At 31.5% G+C, this 24,106-nt stretch overlaps 3 protein-coding genes across 3 annotated transcripts; all 3 read left to right on the top strand.

Annotated features, from left to right (window-relative positions):
* The first annotated feature begins 926 nt into the window (after positions 1-926).
* Positions 927-3,282, top strand: LOC110647536 (F-box/kelch-repeat protein At5g60570). Its single transcript, XM_021801428.2, has 2 exons — positions 927-1,090; positions 1,355-3,282. The coding sequence occupies exon 2, from the start codon at positions 1,824-1,826 to the stop codon at positions 2,952-2,954; it is 1,131 nt and encodes a 376-aa protein (XP_021657120.1). The 5' UTR covers positions 927-1,090; positions 1,355-1,823; the 3' UTR covers positions 2,955-3,282.
* Positions 3,283-5,674: 2,392 nt separating this feature from the next.
* LOC110647539 (probable E3 ubiquitin-protein ligase LOG2) lies at positions 5,675-9,019 on the top strand. Its single transcript, XM_021801432.2, has 3 exons — positions 5,675-6,230; positions 6,757-7,231; positions 8,602-9,019. The coding sequence occupies exons 1-3, from the start codon at positions 5,848-5,850 to the stop codon at positions 8,716-8,718; spliced, it is 975 nt and encodes a 324-aa protein (XP_021657124.2). The 5' UTR covers positions 5,675-5,847; the 3' UTR covers positions 8,719-9,019.
* Positions 9,020-10,999: 1,980 nt separating this feature from the next.
* On the top strand, positions 11,000-18,489 carry LOC110647535 (zinc finger CCCH domain-containing protein 24). Its single transcript, XM_058149252.1, is given in 16 exon segments — positions 11,000-11,099; positions 11,300-11,361; positions 11,363-11,863; positions 12,951-13,043; positions 13,145-13,365; positions 13,464-13,537; positions 13,793-13,925; positions 14,013-14,166; positions 14,319-14,370; positions 14,373-14,518; positions 16,105-16,278; positions 16,368-16,502; positions 16,714-16,809; positions 17,038-17,367; positions 17,881-17,924; positions 18,013-18,489. Coding segments are annotated over 16 exon segments (2,562 nt in total). The 3' UTR covers positions 18,260-18,489.
* The last annotated feature ends 5,617 nt before the right edge of the window (positions 18,490-24,106 follow it).

The raw sequence follows: 24,106 nt of genomic DNA, 5'->3' as shown, positions 1-24,106 counted from the left end.
TTAATCTTAATTTCAATAACAATATCAAACAATACTATATTTTTTAAGCTCTAATATGGGTGTCCTATTTTCTTCATAAAAGTTATAATGGTTGTTGAACCTAAAACTCTATAGTGTGTGTATGTGTATCTTATTGATAAGTAATTAGAGTTTCTCTTTAGCAACTTTGCTTTGTGTTGTGGATACTTAAGAATAGGTAGCCAAAGATAGAAACTTATTTATAAGGTGCAATAAAAGTTAGTAAAGGAAGATGCTTAGTGCTTCAATGCTTCCATGTTTATCTTTAAAAACATAGCAATCCAAATATTAACTACCAGAGAAAATGAGAGCCTTGAATAATAATAATTGTGGCAATCCCTATCATAATTCTTTCCTCTAACACTTTGGTAGCAAAAATTTAAAATTTTCTTATAACAATTAAAGGGATTAAAAAAAATTATGATAATAAGCTTCATTCTTATATTTAATTAATATAAAATAAATTCACCATAATTAATATGGTTCTAAAATTATAGCATTATTTTGTTATTATTTTCACTTTCTTAAATGCTATTAAAAATATTTTTAAAAATTATTATTTAATTATTTTGCTGTTATATTATTAAGGATAAAGTATAATTTAGTATCCCATATTTTAATTTTTTTTAACATTGAGTGCATTTTTTTTTCTTGTCAATTAAGGATAAAAATTTTAATTCTATTTTTAATATAAATATCACAAAAATATATTTTTTTAAAGCTAAATATAAATTAAGAGAAGTTGATAAAGAAGGCAATTTTGCTTCTATTTGCGTGCCGCCTACAAAAAATCTAATAAGAGAAAACGGCGAAAAATTATGGAATTTTATGGAAATATGAAAACCTTTAGGGACCTTTTTGAAAAACAAAAACTACAGCATTTCAGTTTTATAACGCACCCTTTCTCTTTATCAGTTCTGCTTCTTTCTGATACTGCTAGACAAAACTATCTCAGGTTACCTCTTTCTTTTGCGCTCGCCGGACTCCGGCGACATTTTGCACGGTACACGTTTGGCGGAAAATTATACGGTGAACCGAAATCCGAGATCCGGTCCTTGTCTAATTATTTCCGGTATGCTCACCAATTTTTTATGTATCTTACTCTGTAACTCTTCCTTATAGCTAGCTTTATAGCCTTCGACCGATTAGGATTCGAATCCTTTCATGGGATTGGATTTGGATCGGACCTGAAAAATTACAGCCTTAGTTTAGTTAATTAATTGGATGATTGTTTGTTTACCCGTTCAAGTTTATATGTTTTTCTTGTTGGTTAATTTAATTTATCATATTTGTTTTTATATTTATTGTTAAATGAATATTTTTCATAAATTTTCAGGTAATAATTCTGTTTGGATTGCTGGAAACCTATTGGAAAATTTTCCCGGCAAATCTTGGTAATTCGGTCATATGGGATTCTGTTGTATCTTTGTTGGTGATTGTTTTCTCTATACTTTCGACGTAATTGCTCAAATTTCGACCTTCTGGTATTTTTTGTAGAATTTACATAGAAAAAAGCGGGTTTGTTTTATATAATTTGCTAGGGATTGGGTTGGAAGTGTGAAATGGTGGTATACAGTATTGATTTGTTGAATTGATGGAAAGGATAAACAGACGGAGACTGATTGTCTTCAAAGATCGAAATTTGTTTTCAGGGTATTGGGAGCATAATCAAGAACTGTGGCATAAGTGTAATTGTTTGATGATTAATCAGGGTTGTTTTCCTTTAGGAGAACTTGCCTGATTTTTCTTCGGATGATAACAAAGATTGGTTAATATTAAAATCTGCTTATTTAGATTACAAATTGATGGAGGAAGGAGAGGAAGTAATGAGTCATTCAAGAATAAATACAAGGGGAGGAGTAAATGATGGTCGTTTACGATTAGGATCAAGTGATTCACTCCTCCCTGGTCTTATTGATGATGTTGCATTGAATTGTCTGGCCTGGGCTTGTAGATCAGACTATGCCTCATTATCATGCATAAACAAGAGGTTTCATAAGCTAATTGAAAGTGGATATTTATATGGGCTAAGGAAGCAATTGAGAATCGTCGAACATTGGGTGTATTTAGTTTGTGACCCAAGGGGATGGGAGGCATTTGATCCTGTGAGAAAGAAATGGATGGCTTTGCCCAAGATACCTTGTGATGAGTGTTTCAATCATGCAGATAAGGAGTCATTGGCCGTGGGCAGCGAATTGCTTGTTTTTGGGCGTGAGTTGTTTGATTTTGCTATTTGGAAGTATAGCTTGATTCGTCGTGCTTGGGTCAAGTGTGAAGGCATGAATCGTCCCCGGTGTTTGTTTGGATCGGGTAGCTTTGGTTCTATTGCTGTTGTTGCAGGAGGCAGTGATAAGAATGGAAATGTTTTGAATTCAGCAGAGTTGTATGACTCTTCAACAGGCAAATGGGAAATGCTACCAAACATGCATTCACCACGTAGATTGTGCTCTGGATTTTTTATGGATGGCAAATTCTATGTGATTGGTGGGATGTCAAGTCCCACTGTTTCATTGACTTGTGGGGAGGAGTATGATTTTGAGACAAGGAAATGGAGGACTATAGAGGGTATGTATCCAAATGTTAATAGGGCTGCTCAGGCTCCTCCGCTTGTTGCAGTTGTGGATGACCAGCTATATGCTGTTGAGTATTTAACTAACATGGTGAAGAAGTATGACAAGGTGAAAAACACTTGGGATGTGTTGGGGAGGTTACCTGTGAGGGCTGATTCTTCAAATGGTTGGGGTTTGGCTTTCAAGGCTTGTGGAAAGGAACTTCTAGTTGTGGGTGGGCAAAGGGGCCCAGAAGGTGAAGCTGTTGTGCTTAACTCTTGGTGTCCAAAATCTGGAGTCAATAATGGAACTTTGGATTGGAAGATTCTCGGTGTGAAAGAGCATGTTGGTGTGTTTGTTTACAATTGTGCTGTTATGGGTTGTTGAGGATTCTTTTAGATTGACTCAACAGAGGGTACAGGTTACTCCAATTTGACCTGTCCTTTTAGGGTGCTGCCTGAACGTTTATTTGATTGACTATAATTAATTTGTCACTGAGATAGCACTTCTCTATATGACAATCTGGCTTCATTTCTTAACATCCCTGTATTTTACTTTGTGTTTCACTTTAAGGTTCTGCATTTTATTTGCTTTCGAGTGTACTGAGTAGGGTTTTACTCAGGTAATGCTCTGTTCTCTCTTCTTCTATTTTCTTTTTCCTCTGTTAAGTTCTATTTCTGACACAGTTAATAAATTGAAAATCATTATCATTTCCCGATTTGGTGTGATTCTTTTGTGCTTGTATCCAGCACTTCTTCATTTGTTCTCCCAATTAGAATACACTTCTTTGTTGTCCTTGGCACAAAGCAAGAAATTAATTGAAAGAGCTGGTGATTTCAGCTGGGAAATTTTATTATAAGTTGGGATAATCACATCATCTGAAGACATTTTTTCTTAATTTACTTAATTAATAATAATAATGAGAAGAAAATCTGTGAACTCAGATACGATTAATGTGCTTTCATTTCATCTGTGTTCTCCTGGCTCAAATTACCTCTGGTAGCAATCTTTTCCTATTTTTGTTTCACATTTTGTTGCATATATAATTCAACACTTGCATCATCTCCTTCATATGTTAACATGCTTTACCGCACTATATTTATCATCACATAAGTGGTGTAAGCTTATTTGAGAGCATGCAAGCATGATGAAAACATTGATTATAGTCCATAGTTTCTTCTTCCTCAGTCTGTTATGAAATAATTTCTGTTTAACTGTAAAGATGGACATTTTTACGCTGATGATGTCTGAATTAAATCATTCTGAATGGTGCGCACGCATGTTGCTTTTATAAGTTAGTACTGAACTTGTAACATATGACATCACCTTTATATCCACCAGAAGATGGTTTCCTTAGCTTCTTGGACTTCCCATCTTCCTCCACTTCTCTTTCCCTCACCCTCAATTGTTTTTCCTTACTGTACTCTAAGACTTAAACGAGTTATCTAACTCAAGGGAAAGCTCAGTATTTTTTTTTTTTGACAGAGAACACACACAGAACAAGGACAACATACACCCTCTTACTAAAATTGAAGATGTTTTTGCTGATATGTGTGTATGCATAGGGATGGATCCAATGGTGCATTGGAATTGGTTCATAGAAAACCATTGCTTGTTTAATGGGAAATCTACAGTATAGTTCTGTGTTAAACAAATTATCAATTATGGCTATGAATTTTGACATTGATATTAAAATTAATTGAATTTGAGAGTTGCATTTTAAGTTAATAATTTTTTTTAATATTTTTTTTTAATTTAAATTTAGTTCTTGGTGAATTAAAAAATATAGATATTATTATAAATTATATATTTTAATAGAGGAATAATTTTCTGTAATATAATCTAGTGGGAAATTTCAAAGGATAAAGCAGCCAAGAATGAAAAAGCGCCGAAATTCAAAGATTGATTATTCTTTAAAGCTTTAGATGGGCGGGCTTAACAATTGACATTGCGACCAGCGCTGCCCACTCCTGGAGAAAAAGCAGCTGCCGTTATTCTCTAAGCGTCTCTATTCCATCAAATCCAAATTGTCTCGGGGATTGGGAAGACGTAAGGATTTCAATCTCTCTGTTTCTTCACATGTCTATTTGATGCATCACATCTCTATTTATTTTATTTTAAGAAATTTTTTTTTAATATAAAAGCTAGCTATTCAAATTATAAAATTTTCGTTATCTTTAAAAATTTCTAAAATACTTTAAAAAAGCATGAGATTGTGCGTTGAAGTTTGGTAGCTCTGGCGTGGTTCGGGTTAAAATTAAAATCGAACCAGTCAAATCAGAAATTAAAATTGATAAACAGTTCTTAGTTCTGAATTGAATTAGAATATTAAAACTCATGCGGACTTGCTCCCAATCCATTTTAAGGCCTCCGTCGGCCACGGACCAGAACCAAGATGTGGCTAGGGCTTTGCTGAACTAGTTGATCCAATATTATACTTTAGTCCATCCCAATACTATCATGAAGAGTTTTTCTTTGAAAAATTAAAGTAATATTTTGTAAAAATATTTTTTATAATTTTTTAATATTTAAAATATTAAAAAAATGAATTAATGAAAAATATTTTTTTAATAAAAGAGAAAATTAAATTATTTTTAAAGAAAAATTTATATATATATATAATATTATTATTAAATATGAGTCGTATACACGTAATCCCTCGAGTAAATGGCTGGTTCTTTAGGATCCTACATCGGTTGTTGATAATGTGTGTGTGACTTATATGGATTAGCATGTCTTAGTAAAATTATCATGGTTTTATCAAGAAATAATATTATAATTAAACAATAGAAAAATATTTTTTAAAAAATAGTTTTATTTTTAATTTATAAATTATTTTCTGGTAAAAAATTTTAAATCTTTTCAATTGTACAAAAATAAAAGGTGAAGGAGGTTATGAGGCCATTATCAAAGGGCGATTTTTCTTGGCCCAAAATCAAAATGAAGAGCCTATTAGGCCGAAAACCCATAACAGGAAGTGGGTCCACACAATCAATCATCCCAATCTAGCATGAGGCCCAAGCAAACAATGTCAATATCCCCTACACGTCTGCCACGTGACCCTTATTGCGACATGACGTGGCATACCACTCTTTTTGGGGTGGATCAGCTAAGCTGTCAAGCAAGCAAATCGCCAACCGCTTCGCGTCGTGTCCTTGTAAAAATCGCTGTTTCTGGTGGCTTCTCTTAAACATCATCTCGCTTTTATTTTTGTTCTCTTTAATTGTTTACATTTTCTTCCTCGCTTTTCTCGTCATCCAAACACCAAACTTTTCACAGAATGGGAAATTCAGCAAGCAATAGCCGTAGGTATCATCACCACCGACCAGCAGCTGCGCCGCAGGCCCCAGTCACAACTAGCCAATACGCATTTGCGGCCCCATCTCAGTATCCAAATCCTAATATTCCTTACCATTATCATCAGTATCCTCCTGGATATTACCCGCCTCCGCATGTGCCGTTTGGTCCGGTTCCTCATAATTTCCATCGTTATCCTTGTGGTGTTGCTCCGCCGATGGTTTCGCCTCCCGTTGAGTATCAAAAGGCGGTTACAATTAGGAATGATGTGAATATAAGGAAAGATAGCATTAGGGTTGAGGAGGACGATGAGAATCCCGGAAAGTTTCTCGTCGCGTTCACTTTTGATGCCACTGCCCCTGGAAGGTAATTTCCCGATGATACATTTTTTCCCCGTTAATTGCTATTGCTGGATTTGATTTCTCAAATTGATGAAAAAGGCGAAGCTACAGTAATGTTGGGGTTTGGTTTCTAGTGCTATTTATTTGAGAATGTTAAATCCCAGATTGCTGATGAGGTTGTTTATAAGCGCTAATTGCCTTGACTGGGTAAACTAGGTGGATTGGAGTATCTTCTTGGAGTGAGCTTCAAATGATGATAATATTATCTCAGAACTGTTTAGTTTTGTCTGCTTATTGGAGCCTCATTTTCCCAGTTGCAGGGAAGTTAATATTTGAGAAAATTGAGCAGTCGGAAGAAGTTTTGAACTAGGGTTATTTTTTCTTCTCTTTATCTTACTCTCAAACTGTTTTGTCCTGATCAGCTTGAATTCTTTTTCATTTGATTATTTAAATTGAAGTGTTTGACTTAAATGAATGATGATCCTATAACACATCTAATTGTCATTGGCATGGTGTATTTATTTTTTTTCCTTTTCCTATTTATGTGACAGCATTACAATTGGGTTTTTGGCTAAAGAAGGTGCAAACTGTGACGTGATAGCAACAAAACCTGTGAAGGTATCGTTTGAGCAAGGTCTTGATCAGAAGTTTAGACAACCTTCTGGAACAGGGATTGATTTCTCAATGGTTGAGGATGCAGAGTTAAAGAAGGAGGGTGCTGAAGGGGTTTATCCTCTTATGGTGAAGGCTGAGGTGTGCCCATCAAATAATGATGAATTGGAAGCTAATTCATCTGGAAATTCACAGATCACGTTGGCTGTGTTTGATAAGAAAATGAATGATAAGTACATTGTCCGGGTTATGAAACAGATCCTATGGGTGAATAGCACGAGATATGAGTTGCAGGAGATTTATGGGATTGGGAACTCTTTGGAAGTTGAATCTGATGAGAATGATTCTGGAAAAGAATGTGTCATCTGCTTTTCGGAACCACGAGATACTACTGTCCTCCCATGCCGACATATGGTAAACAGTAATACTGATACTTTTTCTAAATTTCATGTCCCTTTCATTTTTAAGAAAATTGCAAGATGTTCTATTGATCACATTTAGACAATAAAGACACCAATTTTTCATCTCTCTTGAACTTCATTTGTTCCAATCAGCACTTGTTTTCCTGTGGTCTTGTCTGTGACTAGAGTCGGTATGGCCTCTGGCCTTTGATGCTTGTGTTGACTGCGTGACGCTCCATGCCTATAGGGAAGTTAACAAATGTTCCTGAACTTATATTAATGACAAAATTGTTAGGGCTTTTGAAAGACTAAATTATTATTTAGTCCTTGTATTTTAATGAAATTAACTATTTGATTTCTGTATTCTGAAAAATACACTATTTAGACCCTATATATTGTTTTTATTAAACTGTTTAGTCTGTTCCACAATTTATTTTTGTTAATCAATACTAGTCAAATTACTATGTAGTTTTTCTATTTTAGTGAAACTAATTAGTTAATCTATATATTTTGGAAAAACACATTAGTTGATTCATATAATTTGACTCAGTTAATTATTTAATACTATAATTTTTTTTTACACCTAAACTACTATATTTCTTTCTCCCCTTATTTCTCTGTTATCCTCATTTATTTCTTTTTCTCTATGGTTCTTCTTCTCTACATTTACATCCCTTTTCTCCTTATTCTCTTTTTATTTTTATTTATTGATAAAAATGGTACAAATTATTTAAAAAAAAAGTTAATTAGTTTCAGTAAATATATATTTATTCAGATTTAGCCTTTACATAGCAAATTTCTATTTTATTCAAGAATATATTTATCAAAATATTGTATTTTTCAAAATATATAGGCTTATTAATTAGTTTCATAGTAGTGTTTTTTAAAATACTGGATTAATTAATTAGTTTCCTTAAAATAGAGAAATTAAATAATAGTTTAAATAACAAGAATAGTGAATATTTGGCGAAGAGACTAAATGGTTTAATGGAAGTAAAATATATGGATTAAATAATGTAGTTTTTTAAATATAGAGACTAAGTAGTTAATTTCTTTAAAATATAAGGACTAAATAATTATTTTCTCCTTTTGAAATGAGTGATGTTATGCAACTATCTTTGTCTTATCCCATAGGTTGTGGTGGACTAGACAGTTGAGCTTGTGGTCTGATGGACAATCCCAAATTTCTTCCATCCCCTCCATCCAACTTTTGAAATCGAGAGAAGTAGCGTGCATCATTATTGACTTTGTTAATAGCCCACTCTATCTAGATGTGTAGCGTTTATGGTTCTCGCTTGATAGACATCCAATTTGATTTTTTGGAAATCTGAGTATGCATAGGATATATCTTGCTTATGGCCGTTTTATCTTCTATCTATGCAGTGTATGTGCGGTACATGTGCCAAGGTTTTGCGATTGCAAACAGATCGATGCCCCATCTGCAGGCAACCAGTTGAGCGCCTCCTGGAAATTAAGGTGAAGGAGGGAAGTGATGAATGAAGATTATCTACTGGCAAGGGTTTCTGGTTACTTGAGAATTTCTTTAATTTCTCTCTTTCATGTCTTCACTTCAGAAATGGAAGATGTGGTATGAAGATTTTATTTCCTTATCTCGCCCTAATGCAATTCTTTATGATCAGAATTGCATCGTAAATAGTGTAGTCAGTGGCTTCTTATATATACACAAATATATTCCTATTTTATAAGTTGTTCTTCAGCTACAGAACATTACCTTGTTGGTTGTTTGCTGATCAAAAGTTATCATGCAAATAAATAGTTTCTACCAAGAAATTATGGTTGATTTGCAGCATTGTGTTAATCTTGCTGGTCTCATTGTTGATCTGTGAAGTTGATTATCCACAACCAGCATTATGCTTTTATGCTGAAGCTGAACCAGTGTTATTAGAATTATGATAATGAAGTGTGTGATAATTCAATATTTAAAATAATATTATAAAAATTATAAAATTAACGAATAAAGATGGTAGCGTTAAGCATAAACATCAGTGTGGCGGAGAATTTTGGGTGTCGGAAAGGCTCTGAAAACCCAGCGGAATTCTATCTTGTGGATGTGGAATGTTCTTCGAAAGCTGAATTGGAGAACTTATTGAAATTTTTTGGTTTCAAAAATCCAAAAGTGAAATGGATTAATGATGGGGATGAGAATATAACAGAAGGAATGCTCTTGCTTCTGTGCCAAGTGTTTGAATGATTAAGCGATCTCTGTTTGACACGGTTTCGCGTAAGGCACTGGACTTGATATTTTCGTGAGAAAATTATTTTATTTTGTATTTTAATGGTTATATACATTGTTAAGGTGAATAATGCTTCTGTGCCAATGGTTGAAAGGCTTGATTCAAGATTTGTTAATTTGAGTTGTGTTGATATTTGAGAAAAATCAGTAATTTCATGTGATTTTATTGGCAGTAAAACAAAAAAAATTATAATTAGTATTGTAATATAATTAAATCAATAAAAGAAAAGTGATAAGTAGTATTTGCAAAGTTTTTTTTTCTCATTTTTGTAGTATTTTGTGTAAAATGAGCAATAATATGTCAAATGAAAGAGAAGAAAGTCATTGAGGGAGCAAAATTTTTTGAAGTCCATTATTATTATTATTAAAATTTTTTTAAAAATTATTGTTTGTTATTAGTTATTATTGATTTTGGAAAATGTTTTTTATATAAACGAAAAGTCTTTTTATGATATAATTCTCCTATACACTAAGAATTTTTATTTTTTAATCAAAACCATTTAGTAGAGTTGTTTTTTTTAGTAGAGTCATCTTTATATAGTATAAAATTGAATAAAACTTTAAATATTAAAATTAAAAAATAAAAAATATTTATGTACAATGAATATAATAATTAAAATAGTTATATTTCTAAAATTATAATTACTTATATATAATTAGTAAATTTAAATTTAAAAATTATTAATTGATCAAATAAAAATAAAGAAAAATAAGAGAGAATTTCAAAAATACTATAAAATTTGATAAAGTTTTAAATGTTAAAAATCACAAAATAAAAAAATAGTCAATATAGTATAATCAATGTCAATAAATATAATAATTAAAATAGTTATATTTTCAATGTTATAAATAATTATATATAAATATTAATTTTTAAATTTAAAAAATCTTAATTAGCCTAAAACTATAAAAAGAAAGGACAAAATTTAAAAATTTTTAAAAATAAAAAAAATGCTAATCAAAGAGATGATCATTCTCTCTCTCTCTCACTCTACATATATTTTTATATATCAGTTCAAATTGAAACACACGTAGGTCACGACAACCAACGGCTGTTAACTCCAAGCTGATAAGGTTGACTTACACTATTCATTAATTTCAACCAATCTGCATGCGCATAAACAGGCAACCATGGAGGGGTCTTTAGTTCTATGCCCATCACCGATTATAGGCCACATAATATCCATGGCAGAGCTTGGCAAGATCATACTCCCTTTGCATTCATATACTCGTTGTCTTCGCCCCTCACAGTGTCGATCCACTGTCTCTTATTTGCTCGAAATGTTGCTTTTGTATCTGTTGGCAACGAGCTGAATGTATTATTGCACATTTAGTAATGCCCCGATTGATCAAAGCCTCATGATGGATTTCTTTATTGAAAATTTATTATTATGGCTTCATTTTAACTTTTGATGTTTTGATTGTTGAATACTAATTCTTAGAGGTTTAATTGTGATCGCATTTATACTACAAATCTTGGCGCAAGTGCCGGAACATGATTGCTCTCTCACATCACCCTCAACACACATGGTTGCAGTTGTGTCTTCTATACTCATGGGAGTGATGGGCTCTGATTTCTTGACGTCGAAAAAGATATTTCCTGCAGATGTTGTATCTCTGTTCGTTGGTAATGATTGATGGCTACATTCATGGAGTTCTGTGAATTTTCTGCAAATGTTTAATAGTTGAGGGACTTATTAGGATAGAAAAAAATTTTAAGGGCTTTTTTACCAGAAAAAGGCTTTTGGCTAAATGAATAAATGTTCATGTGGTGTCGGCTGTAATTAAGGACATCGGCTGTCATTAAGGACATCGCCTCGTATTCAGAAAAGGAACTCTCTGCAACTGAAATCCTAAACCCCTTCACTGTAATCTCTTAAGCAATGAGCCCCCAACGATTCACCTATTCAAATCCATGAACATGAACAGCCTCAACTCTACAATCCTGAATCAACGGGCTCCAACAGTGGCGATAACCGGGGCGAGAAGCGAAAGCGAGAGGAGACAGCGCAATCAGAAATGGAAGAAAAAGTTGACCCTTCACTTAATCCGTACTGTAAAACCTCCCTCTGTTCGTATTTCAGGCGGCGCTTGGGATCCTGCTGCCACGGCATTAAGTGCAGGTACGCGCACGGCGAGGAGGAGCTCCGTCCGCGGCCTGATAACACTTGGGACCCAACCTCCGAGCGGGCGAAAAAAGCGATGAAATTGGAGGATAATGGTGATAAATGTGAGGAGAGGAAAGCGGAGGAGGTTATGATGACTGAATGGCTTGTCGATGTTGGTGAGGGTGGTGAAGGTGAGTGTTTGGATCCAGGGCTTAGTAAGTGCTTGGTACATCTACCCAGGAAGTGGACTTCGGATAACCTGAGGAGCTTTCTCAATGAGCAAGTAAGGTTTTTTTTTTTTTTTTTTTTTTAATTAATTTATTCTAGTTGTTATAGAAGTGCCAAGGCTAGATTTTGTTTCCCTTTATGACCGGAGTAACAACAATATATAATCAGAGAAAGTTAGTAGACTGTTGATTGCATATTGAAGCATGTTGATATCTGACACTACCCTTATATAGGAAACGGCCGTCTGCACGGGTAATTAAATCATCATGTTCCTCCCCAAAGATACATTGTTCGAGCTCTTGCATGCAGTTGAGTACCCCAAACCAGAGATGTACAATGATCACAATAATTTAGAACCAGTAGAATAAATATGCCTTTGCTAGTTAAAGTAAAGGGGCTAAATTGTAGATATCAGCTTTTGTTTTTTAAGGTGTAACTGTGTTGTGTGTATTGAGAGTCAGCCACTAATAACAATTAAATCCCTACAAAATCTACTCAAATAAAACAACACTAACGTAAATAATAATAATAATAATAATAATAATAATAATAATAATAATAATAATAATAATAATAATAATCTAACATTTAACACTTAATATTAATTTTATTTAATTTTAAATAAAATGATCCTACAAAAAGTTTGAGTTTTATGGTTAAATTCGAGATCTTAACTTGATCAAAATCTTGTTCATTTTTAGCCTATAATTGACCAATTATAACCCTAGAACTTTAGAAAATTGAAACAAGTGAAGAAAAGCTGAAGTGGTCATTGCATGCTATAAAGGGCTTTTACAGCGGTACCAAATCAAGTGTGTGTGTGTGTGTGTGTGTGTGTGTAGGGTATGTAGCGGTGGAATAGTTGTGTTTCTCTTCTCTGATTTGAAAAGCTTTTTCTTTGCAACATGAGCATGGACTATGTGTAGTTATATTTACCTTTTTGTGATTCCTAGATTACTTGACAGTGCTTTCTGTCTTATTGGCATACCCAATTACTGAAGATCTTGTCTAGGTCACAAGAAGTTGTTCAAATTTCTATGTTGTGCTGTTGGGTGTGTTCAATCTTTGTATATGGAAATTCAGATTCTATTGTGAGATAATTGAGTTCTTATTGATAGTAAAGCAACTGTATTCTTTTTCAGGGTGTTTTCTTCAAAATGGCAAAGAAAAAGAAAGGCATGGTTGTAGGTTTTGTGACTTTTGACACAGCTGACCAATTGAAAATAGCAAGTGAGGTATCCCTCTGTTTCATGTATACCCAAAATGGGAACTTCATGAACATGCAATAACCTTGCTGAGAAATGTTCGTAAAAATTTGAATTTTTGAATGTTATAGGAGCTGGAAAGAAGAACTATTGGCAACAAGAAAATGAAGGTTGCTGATGTGGTCCTCCGATCACATGACAAGAAAATAAAATCTGCCATGGCCGGTGACATTGACAATTCAAGTTCCAAGGCAAAAAGTGCCCGTGATATAGTGACTCCCCTTGCTCATATGCCATATGAAGAGCAGTTGGAGCACAAGAAGAACTCTATTATGCAAATGCTAAAAAAACTTCTTAGAAACACTTACTCCTTTATTATTTTATAATTTCAAAATACCATATCTTGGATTCTGACATCTTAGCAAACTGAACTTTTACATTTTTATCACAGGCTAGAAATGCACGTAAAGCATGTCCAAATGGCATTTCTTTGCCTGAATGGGTTCTCAAGTCCAGGGAAATAGGTTGTATTTCCATTCTAAATTTCCAAAAGCCATCATTCCGGAATCCGGGGAGCTACTCTGTTTGTTATAACAATATTTTCCTGATAGTTCAAGGAGGCGTTTGCTTATGAAATTTTTGCTTCATAACATTTTTACTTGCTTTTGTTTCTTTTGCTTCCATTCTAATTCAATACTGTATGAGATTGTCAGGGACTCTGATGACTCCTTTTTTATTATTATTATTATTTTTGTAATCTATTTTTTAAAATTTCATAGGTGGTCTTGCCTGCAAACTTGAGGGTATACTGGAATCACCACTTGTGAATGGTTACTGTAATAAATGCAAGTTTTCAGTGGGATACTCTCTTGAGGGAAAACCTATTGTTGGGTTTATGCTAGGAAATTTTAGGTAATTTTTTCTCCCTCTCTCTGTGTCACGGATGAGGCTTTGCCCACCATCACTATTGTTGTTGAAAACTTAGCACAATATATTCAGAGATGGGGTGACAGCTGTAGAAGAACCTGTTGACTGCCCAAATGTTTCTAGTATTGCTTGCGTGTATGCTTCCATTTTTCAGGAATTTTTGCAACAATCAGGCTTGCTAATTTGGAACAGATTTAAGAATACTGGATTCTGGCGTCAATTAACGGTATGTGATTGTGACAGCATCTAGTAGTGAAAATCTTAATCGCACTGCTTTTGCTACCCTTTCACATGCATTTGCTTTTTAATCTGTTCTTGAATTGTGTGTGAAATTAAAATCCCTTTTCTCTCATTTAGCATTCTATGTCTTAATATAAGGTCCGAGAAGGAAGATTATCAGAGAAAGATGCTGATGTTGAAAACCCTGAAGGATCTTATCAGAGGTCATGCTTATTGTTCAGGTTTGCTCCACTGGCTTTGAAGATGAAGAAATGAACGGTGAACTTGCAAAGTTGGCTGTTGAATTTGCTTTTGAAGCTGAAGCAAATTATTTGCCTTTCACGGTTTTGGTTCCTCAGGTTTGAACTCTTTGTTTGTGATTTTATATATTATCAAACTAATAATTGAATCTACCCTTTACTTGTCTTTAGAAATAAGGGTCTTGTTGTGAAACCCAAGATCCCTAGTATGCAATTATCTGCAGGTTTATCAATTAAAGTAGTCCCAGTTGGGATGAATTGCACTCACTGAAATCATCTGGGTGATCATGAGCTCTCTTTCTCAAAATTTAATTTGCTAAAGTATAAAGATAGCAGATAAAAACACAAATTTGGGGTCTGTTTTTGGCATTGTTGTTGAGAAAAGTGTTTCTTCAAATATATTAGTTAGAGAGTATTAAATATGATTAAAATAAAATTTGATGAGTTTTAATCATTAGAACACTAAAATAACAAAATAAGTTTTTCCAAATTGATTTTTTCAAGGGCATCTAAAATGGTTTTTTTTTTTTTTTTTCCTCTGAAAAGCAGTTTTGGCCTTCAAACCACAATGCTAAACAGGCACTTAGTATATGGTCAACATAATACTTTTTGCTGAAAAATGAATTTAAGTTCTAGTTAGTACATCTTTTATAGCTTTCGATAGATCTTGCTGTTAATTAGGATTCCATTGTTTGCTTTTAACTAATAGCCACATCTTAGTTTCTAGTTTTTTTGTTGCTTTTATCATTGTAAATTGGTTTTTACAGTTTTTCCCCATCTGTCTTCCAATGGTGCTGTAAATGCTCAATATTTTTTTTCTACTTATGTTACTAAAAAAATTCTGGTGAAGGGGTTTTGAGATGGAAGCATAATTGGACAAAGCAAGGTAGTTGAGAATTTAGTACTGTCTAGGGTGGGGAGGTGAGGAGGGATCAGTAGTGTGGAGGATCTTGTCCCTCCATAGTCTCATGTAGCATTGTTATTGTAGTTGTAGCTGAGAAAAAGCATTGTTTTAAATACATTGATTAAAAATGTATTTTTTTTTGGTAACTTGACGTGATTTATTATAAAAACCCAAAATATTTAAAAATAAGTTTCAAAACTCTGCTTACAATTGCGTCTAAAAAGTTTTTTTTTTTTCTAAAAAGAAAAGTTTCCCAAGCATTTATTGCCTCTTGGAGACATTTGGCCTGCAGGTCTAGAACCATTCTAGCAATATGTTCCAGAATTAATAGGATCTGGATCAGCGTAGCCCGACAATTCAATGGGTCATGTGGGGGGCAAGGCAATTGAGGGAAAAAAAAAAAAAACCTTCTTACTAGAATAGGCACATGAAATTCTATCCATGATAGTGAGAGAGAGAAGAAAGTTGATGTATTGTTCATTTATCATGTACACACTGCACAATCAGGTTATTGATGAACTCAATACTTGCTTGTTGCTTTAATTCTTGCATCAATTATGGAATTGTATTGCAAAATGTGGCATTTTTATTCAAGTTGAATTATATGCTATCAGAACTCTGTTCAATCTCGTTACTTGTTAACTTACCGATCTTGTTGCAACTGCTGTAAAATTCTGCCACTCTTCTATTGGCATAAATTTGCTCTCCCAATATTCCAAATGCATTGTTTTTCTTCTTTTCTTTTTTTTTTTGGGTTGAATGTTGGCTGTTTTCCTTATAGGATTACCAAGGAATATCAAGTGTTGCGCCAGCGGATGCTCCATTGCGTGTTTTTTTCTGTTTAAGACGTGAAAGTAGCTCTGAAGTGGAGACAGCCAAGAACATGGTCGAAGGAAGAATTCATGATCATATAAGCAATCTTCGTTTCTCCATATCACCAACAGCATTTTTCCAAGTTTGGACCTGAGATTTTATACCTGTCTTGCATGACTGAAAATTTTTGCTGGTGCCATAGGATACTTTACATCTGTAACAATACTACAGGTTAACACACTAGCTGCAGAGAAACTGTATTCACTTGCTGGAGATTGGGCTGGTTTGGGTCCTGACACCTTGCTGTTAGATGTATGCTGTTGAACTGGAACAATTAGGCTCACTTTAGCACATCGAGTTGGGATGGTAATGGTCATCTGCCTGATGTACCTGTTTCCAGTCTTGCTTCATGATTTGGATTTTTTAATAACCCACCCATTGCACATAAAATTCCGGCTTTTGATAAAATTATTTTGAAATGAAATTCATAAGTTTTGGCAGAAGCTTCTTTATATTATCATTGATGGGGAATAAATTCTCTCCCTCTAAGCTTGTTTTTCTCTTTGATTTTCTCTAGGTTGTTGGAATTGAAATGAATGCTTCTGCAGTTTCAGATGCTCACTAGAATGCTGAAATTAATGGCATAAAAAACTGTAGATTTGTTTGTGGAAAGGTGAGAATTGGGTTTCTCTGTCATCATGGTTAATGTGATTCAAACTAGGACACACATAAGATGGCCTCCTACAAAAAATAAATATAACAAAGAAATAATTTCTACTTCCTTCTATGGTGGCATCAATTAAGGGATTTTTTTTTGGCTGTTTTTGCAATAATTTACAAATTTGTTATGTCATACATAGTTATATACTATTTGTTTATGTTGCGAATTATGATGCAACAGGCAGAGAATGTGATGGCATCTTTATTGAAGGAGTACTTAAATGGGCCTCAGAGACAAGATGAGCCAAATTCTTGTGAAAGTAATAACAATGACCTTACTACAGACAAAAATAAAGGTACTCTTGTGGATAATGTGCTAGACGATAATGATAACTCAAGCCATAAGCTTGATGATTGTAAAGGTGCTTCTGGCTGTCCAGAAAATGGTGGACAAGAACACCAAAGCAAACTTCAGAAGAGTTGTTCCTCAGAAGATGGCAGTTCATCCATCCCACAATTTAAAAATATTGTTGCTATTGTTGATCCTCCCTGTAGCGGACTTTATCCCATTGTGAGCATCGCCCTGGTATTATGTAAGCATTGCTTTTGGTACCGCAGTTCTGGCACTATCGAAGTTGACATGGTTTTTATTTTATTCTTTAATCATGGAAAGCTACTTATAGTCCATCAATCATGGTTCTTATATTAATCCAACCCAGCCTTTCATTTTCGAACTCAAATTCTTTTGCATTTAAATTTGTAATCTGGAATTGATCTTGGAGTTTATAACTGCAAGTTGCAACATAGCTACATTAGTGAGTTTCTCCCATCTGAGATTTGTGGTTCAAATAATGCTCAATTGTGTATCTGAAATTCCCTCTGAATCCTTGGTAGTGATCATCACTAATAGAGTGTAATATGAGATTCCTCAAAACTCGTGGTTTTCTTGTATTCCTCTGGATTTTTGCCCAAGTGGTGCCCTGCTCTGAATGGGGGATAAATGTTGAATTTCCAACCTGCTAATTTATGCCCTTCGAAACATTAGAAGCTTAATACTAATGGTTAGTATTTGTTCAAAATGCAGTTGATCAAAGTTCTGAGAACTCATTCGCATCTACGTCGACTTGTGTTAGTTTCATGTTCTACCTCCATTATTATTTTGGTTAATATATACAGGTAAGTGCTATTTTAACTTCACCTGGTTTGGTTTCTGTAGTTATATTTCCTCTAATCCTGAAACCTTAGTTGCAAATGCTATTGAGTTGTGCACACCATCACCTGAGAAAATAGAGAAAGGGAATATGAATAACTGGGCATGGAGGAACATGAGCAGTGCTGGCTTGGCACGCCACAAAGCCAAGTCTATGCCCATTTCAGAGCCTTTCCAACCTGTAAAAGCCATGGCTGTTGACCTTTTCCCACATACTGCACAGTGTGAAATGGTGATGCTCCTGGAGAGGTAAAAAAACCCATTTGCACATCATATAATTTATTCCATAGCAAAGAATGGATGAAAGCTCGGTTGTGTTGAAATTTTGATAGATAGCTTCAATCTGTTTGATTTCTTGTTTAGCACATTCGCGACTGATTGTTGTAATTAATTTCAATTAGAATGACAAACTTTTGTGTGCCTGAAGAATTCCCAATTAGATAGGGAAAGCAATGACTGAAATTAAATTTCAATTGTCATTTACTTTGATTGTAATTCCAACGATGGCTACCCATTCCTACTTGTTATCGATTTTCGTCCACTAGCCCCACATGCCTGCCTACCTTTTTAGGTTTGAGTCAGACTTAAATATCTTTCATGCCTACTGTAGCCACTAAATCTTCAAACTTGCTGAAACCGTCTAGGGTTCTTTTCTCATCTTCTTTTTACCAAGTCCTAGCATGAAGATTTACGTTATTAATCAAGAGATCAGTGATTGAATTTGAATCATCTTTAATTTTAATAACCCAAAATTATATGATATCCTCAATTGCAAACGATGAAACAAGAAATTACAGAACAATACAGTCAAAACTAAGTTGCTAAAGCTACAGAAGGAGGATTTCTATTACCTATAATCTGAAAGCATAAACTATGTGAAATGGGGCAAGGTGGTCTCAATTCACACCACACCCTTGAAAATGGGTTGAGAGAGAGAGGACGAGTTGCTTCCATGAATCCATCTTCACCTTGAGATTTCATTCTCTGCAAATCTGCCAAAGAATTTGTATTATATATTTTACAGCTTGTTTGAGAGGAAGGTTTTTTGAGATAAAAGATTGAGTTTTTTAAGTATCATTATTTAGATTTTTTAAAGAATGTAAGATTTTCAAAGGTTTTAAAACCTTCAATACCTTTACTTTTTCAGCTAACTAAATTGATGAGCTTGTGAGATTTTACTATTTTATCTCTCATTATCTTACTTTATTTTACCTTACTTTACTCCTTCCAAACATTCTGTTAGTCTTGATGACCATGTCTTTTGCTGTGAACTTAAGTCTTGAGTCTTGCTGGCGTCTCTTGAAACCATCGTCTTAATTCATCTTAATTACTTTGATCCTCTTACTTTATTTTCAATATGTGCTTATACATTATTGTGTTATAAAAAAGATTTTTATTATAAAAATTAAATCAGATAGAAAATTTAATTTTTATAAATAATTAATCAAACTGAATTATTTAAATTAAGAAATTAAAACAATTCAATTTTTCGATCGAATCTGTAACACGCTAAGCCCCAATGCCAACAAATCTTGGACAAAAAATAAGGCATATCAGTAGCAGGCATGCGTCATTAAAGAAAAAGATTGAAAGAGAAAGGGCATGACATAAAACAAGAAACCTCTCATAATTTATAAAAATTAAGTAAACAATACATTATTAAGTTGACGTGTATCTTATCTTTAAGAATACGCATAAGCAGACAAGGATTATTATTTTCAAAGTGGGAATTCTTTTTTATTCTATCGGTTGATTAGCAGCCATGCATGGATATAACAATAATTGATTTATTGTCTTTAAATAATGAAAAAGAAATTCACAGCCATATTCCACATTGTGGGGCTTGAAACTTGACAGAAGTGAAGAATTCCGATGTCCACTACAAGTTCTGGTTTTCTTATTTGGTGACATCACATGTATCCCACTACCCCTGCTCTGGAACTAAAACCCATATTTTACTCTTAAAGAATTGACTGCCTTAGTGCTCTTCGTTACCCACTTCTCAGGACCTGAAAAAGGCTTTCTTCTTTTATTTTTAAATTGCAACAGATATAAATGGCCTAAAAATCTATGCCCATTTGGTTATTTTTAATATATAAACCTTGATTGGTGAGGTAAGTGGAATACAAAAAAGTATAACTTCTGGTAAGGGTAAAAAAAGTTGTTTAGTTTGATTATTAAATCAACTTTTTAGGGTGTAGATGATTATTGTGTAAGGGAAGGAAGTAATTTATTTACATGATGTTTTTCTTAATTTATAAGCTGATTAAATTAGTTTATAAGCTTTATAAATAGACTGATTTATTTATTTATAATAATTTTTAAATTTATAAGTTAAATTTATAAATTAACAATAATAAATTAGAGGACGTGTGATTTTTTATTTTAGTATTTACAAGCTTTGTACTTATAAGGTAGTTTGATTAAATATTTTATTTTATTATTTTTATTTAACTTTTAAAATTTTATTATAAATCTCATTTAATATTTTTTTTTAGTCATTTTAATAATAAATATGCTTATAAATTACTTTTTACTAAATACATTAACTGTTTATCTATCACTTATAAATATTTAAACCAAATACGTAACTATTTAAAATTTTAAATACTTATAAACTTAAATTAAGCTACAAGTACTAGTTAATTTTCATATCTATAATCATTTATTTATTTTAGTAGTATCTTAAATAATAAGAAGAAAAAAAGAAAATGAAATCAAATGAAATGAATGCAAATTTAGCTATTTTGCACAAGTGAATGATCATTAAATCATGAAATGAAGTGAGACAAAATCAAGTGACAGGGAATTGATTCTAGGTATTGTAGGCTTTTTGACAACAATAAAAGGAGGAATGTTCAAATATCAAATGACCTTATTTTCAACAAGAAGCAGCTAAGCATCTTTTGAAAAAAAGCAAAAGCACCAACACCAGTTTCTTTCAAATCCCTTTTCTCAAGAAACATTATCTAGATATGTTATAAGATTAATTCCAGGCCAAGTTTATCCTTTTTTTTTTTTTAAAAAAAAAAAAGGTATATATATATATATATATGTATGTATTTTTCATCACTTTTAGGCACTCCTGCAAGCAGTGGGCTTGCACTGAAACAACAAGAAAGGGGCATGAAGTTTCCATGACAAATAGTAAGGGCAATTGTGCACTCCTGCAAGCAGTGGGCTTTAGGGTAGAGCAGTTTTCGGTTTAAACCGAAAAACCAAATCGAACCGATTAATTCGGTTCAATCGGTTCGGTTTTAAAATTTAATCGGTTCGGTTCGGTTTATAATTTTGATAATTTCAGTTAATCGGTTCGGTTATTTTCATTAAAAAAATCAAAAAAACCAAACCGAACCGAAATTATTAATATATATAGGAAATAAAAAAAAATCGAATCAAATTGAATCGAACCGAATCAAAATCAAAGAAAACCCAACCGAACCTTAAGATTTTTGAGTTTTGATTTCTAATTTTTTTTGTTTTTATGTTTTTATTATTTAGATTTAATGTTAAAAATATGAAATTTTATAAATTTTAATTTGATCGGTTTAAAACCGAACCGAACTAAAATTTATCGATTCGATTCGATTCGGTTTTCTCTTATCAATCGGTTCGGTTCAATTTTTAAAATTTTTAATTTTCAATTTTATCGGTTCAATTTGGTTCGGAACCGAACCGACCGTTTGCACAACCCTAGTGGGCTTGCACTGAAACAACAAGAAAGGGGCATGAAGTTTCCATGACAAATAGTAAGGGCAATTGTGTGTGTATATATATATATATATATATATTAAGTATAGCAAGATTCTCAAATCATTGATTTGTTTCTAATAATAATTTAATTCTCAATTTTAAATTCCATTAAGAAATTATCTCTGCAATTTAAATAGACAGACAATTAATTTTCAATTTGAAATAATTTAGTTTCTAATTATTTATTTTATAAAATATTAAACATTTTTATATTTATAATTATTTAAATATAAAATATAAAAATAGTTGATAAAAAATTATATGTTTACTAAAATTTTTAAATTTTTTATATTATGATATGTAATTTTGTAAAAAAAGATATTTTATTTATAGTATTTTTAATAAATGAATAATTATAAAACTCATTTCCCACAATTTAAAACAAAATTTATGTAAAAATTTATTTTTATATAATTTATTTTATCAATACATAATCATATATTATAATTTATTTTTAATTTATAAATATTCTTAAAAATTACATTTTAAATTAAAATTTTATTTAAATTCTTTTTTTGAAAAAACATATTATTATCTATTTAATATTTAGATATAGGAACTTTTTTTTTATTAAAATATAATTTTAGGAATTGAATTGTTTTAAATTGAAAAGTAATTAAGATAGGGACTAATTAATTAATGAAATTTAAATTTAAAGACTAAATCGTTATTAAAAATAAATTAAAAACTGACTTAATTTTATTTTATCCATAAATTAATAATAATTCCTGGGAAAGTGTTTTCAACTCCATATTGACATTTTAACCAACATGTTCATTTGAGATATTTAAAAAAAATTAGATTAATGAATATATATTATTAATTTAATATTATAATTAAATAATAAAAAATATTTTTATTTTATATGAAAAATATTTTTTTTATAAAAGCAAATTTGGCACGATCCTCGTCAACGATTCTCAACTCCTCTAATGAAGTTATAATCGTTGACGACTCTGACTAGACCTTTACTTTTGTCAACCACTTCCCATTCTTGATTTTGAAGTTATTAGCCAGATAATTATAATTATAGTTTTATTTTATTTAAATTAAAATTAAACAATAATATGATAAAATTATAATTTAGATTTATTAGGAGAATATCAATTATTGAAAACTTTTTTTTATAGAAATTAAAAAATATTTCATTAATTTAAAATTAAATACAAAATAAAAATATAAATTAATATATTATATTTGTACATAAATGACATATTTAAAAATTATTCACTCAAAACCTATAATATGAGAAAATATTTAAGAATTATTAAAAACAACTTAAAAGAAAGAAAGAAAAGGGATTATTACTGTAAAAATACTCACGGGTAGCCACTTAAAAAAGAGATCAAAAGAAATAAATGAGAAAGGTTGATAATAATGAAGGAATATAAGAAATTTAAGAGAGAATATAAAAATATAATCAATATAAAAAAATTAAAAAAAGAATAATTATAATTAATTTTTTTAATATTTTCAAAATATAATTCTATTTTTTTTATATATAATGTATTTATAAAATATATAATAAAATTTATTTATTAAATATATAAATTTCATATATTTATATTTTAAATTTATAATATATTGAATCTTGTAATTCTTATATAACATTAGTGTATTCTTATTAATCTTATTACTCTTAAATTATTCTACAATGTTAATATTATTTTCATTAAAGTGGTTTTCTAAATGAGGCAAATCTAAATTAATAAAAGAGAGCAATAATTTATATCAATAGAACTAATCTCATCCCCACGTTGCATGTGCAAAGCGAGAATCAGAGAATGTGTGGCTCAACACTGCCCATGCAAGCTTCTTTCTTGGGTCGGTGCGAGGGAAGAAAATCAAAAATAGATTGATAAATTAATTTATTTTTTATTAAAAAAATTTAGTAATACCTTTAATTTTAAAAATTAATTTAAATTACACATCAAAATTTTATATTTTTTTATTTAAATAAAAAATTGAAAAAAAAATTTTTTGGCTATAAAATTTTAGAACATAAGATAAATAAATAAAATTATGCATCTAAAATAATTACAAATATTTATATTTTGCATGAATTTTTAGGATTTTTTTAGAAGATTAATTTTTTATTTAAATAAAAGAATTTAATTTTTTACTTAAAAATTTTATTTTTAAAAAATAAAAATAAAATATAATTATATAAGAATTAAATTAAAATTTTTTTTGGTTCAGATAATTTTTTTTTTAAACCAAGTTATTATCTTTGAAATCAGAAATGAAAAAAAAAAAATAAATCTAAAGAAAACGATGTTTTGTATACCCATTTATTAATAAAAAATTAAAATTAAAATTAAAATTAAAATTTGTTGAAGGAAGACGA

This window comes from Hevea brasiliensis, chromosome 6 (genome assembly GCF_030052815.1).
Source record: "Hevea brasiliensis isolate MT/VB/25A 57/8 chromosome 6, ASM3005281v1, whole genome shotgun sequence".
NCBI classification, from domain to species: Eukaryota; Viridiplantae; Streptophyta; class Magnoliopsida; order Malpighiales; family Euphorbiaceae; genus Hevea; species Hevea brasiliensis.
This window is presented reverse-complemented; position numbering and strand designations above follow the sequence as displayed.

Coding starts and splice junctions, on each gene's coding strand:
- LOC110647539 (XM_021801432.2), top strand. CDS start 5,848: ATGGGAAATTCAGCAAGCAATAGCCGTAGGTATCATCACCACCGACCA. Junction 6,231..6,756: donor GATGCCACTGCCCCTGGAAG/GTAATTTCCCGA, acceptor TTTATGTGACAG/CATTACAATTGGGTTTTTGG. Junction 7,232..8,601: donor TCCTCCCATGCCGACATATG/GTAAACAGTAAT, acceptor CTATCTATGCAG/TGTATGTGCGGTACATGTGC.
- LOC110647536 (XM_021801428.2), top strand. CDS start 1,824: ATGGAGGAAGGAGAGGAAGTAATGAGTCATTCAAGAATAAATACAAGG.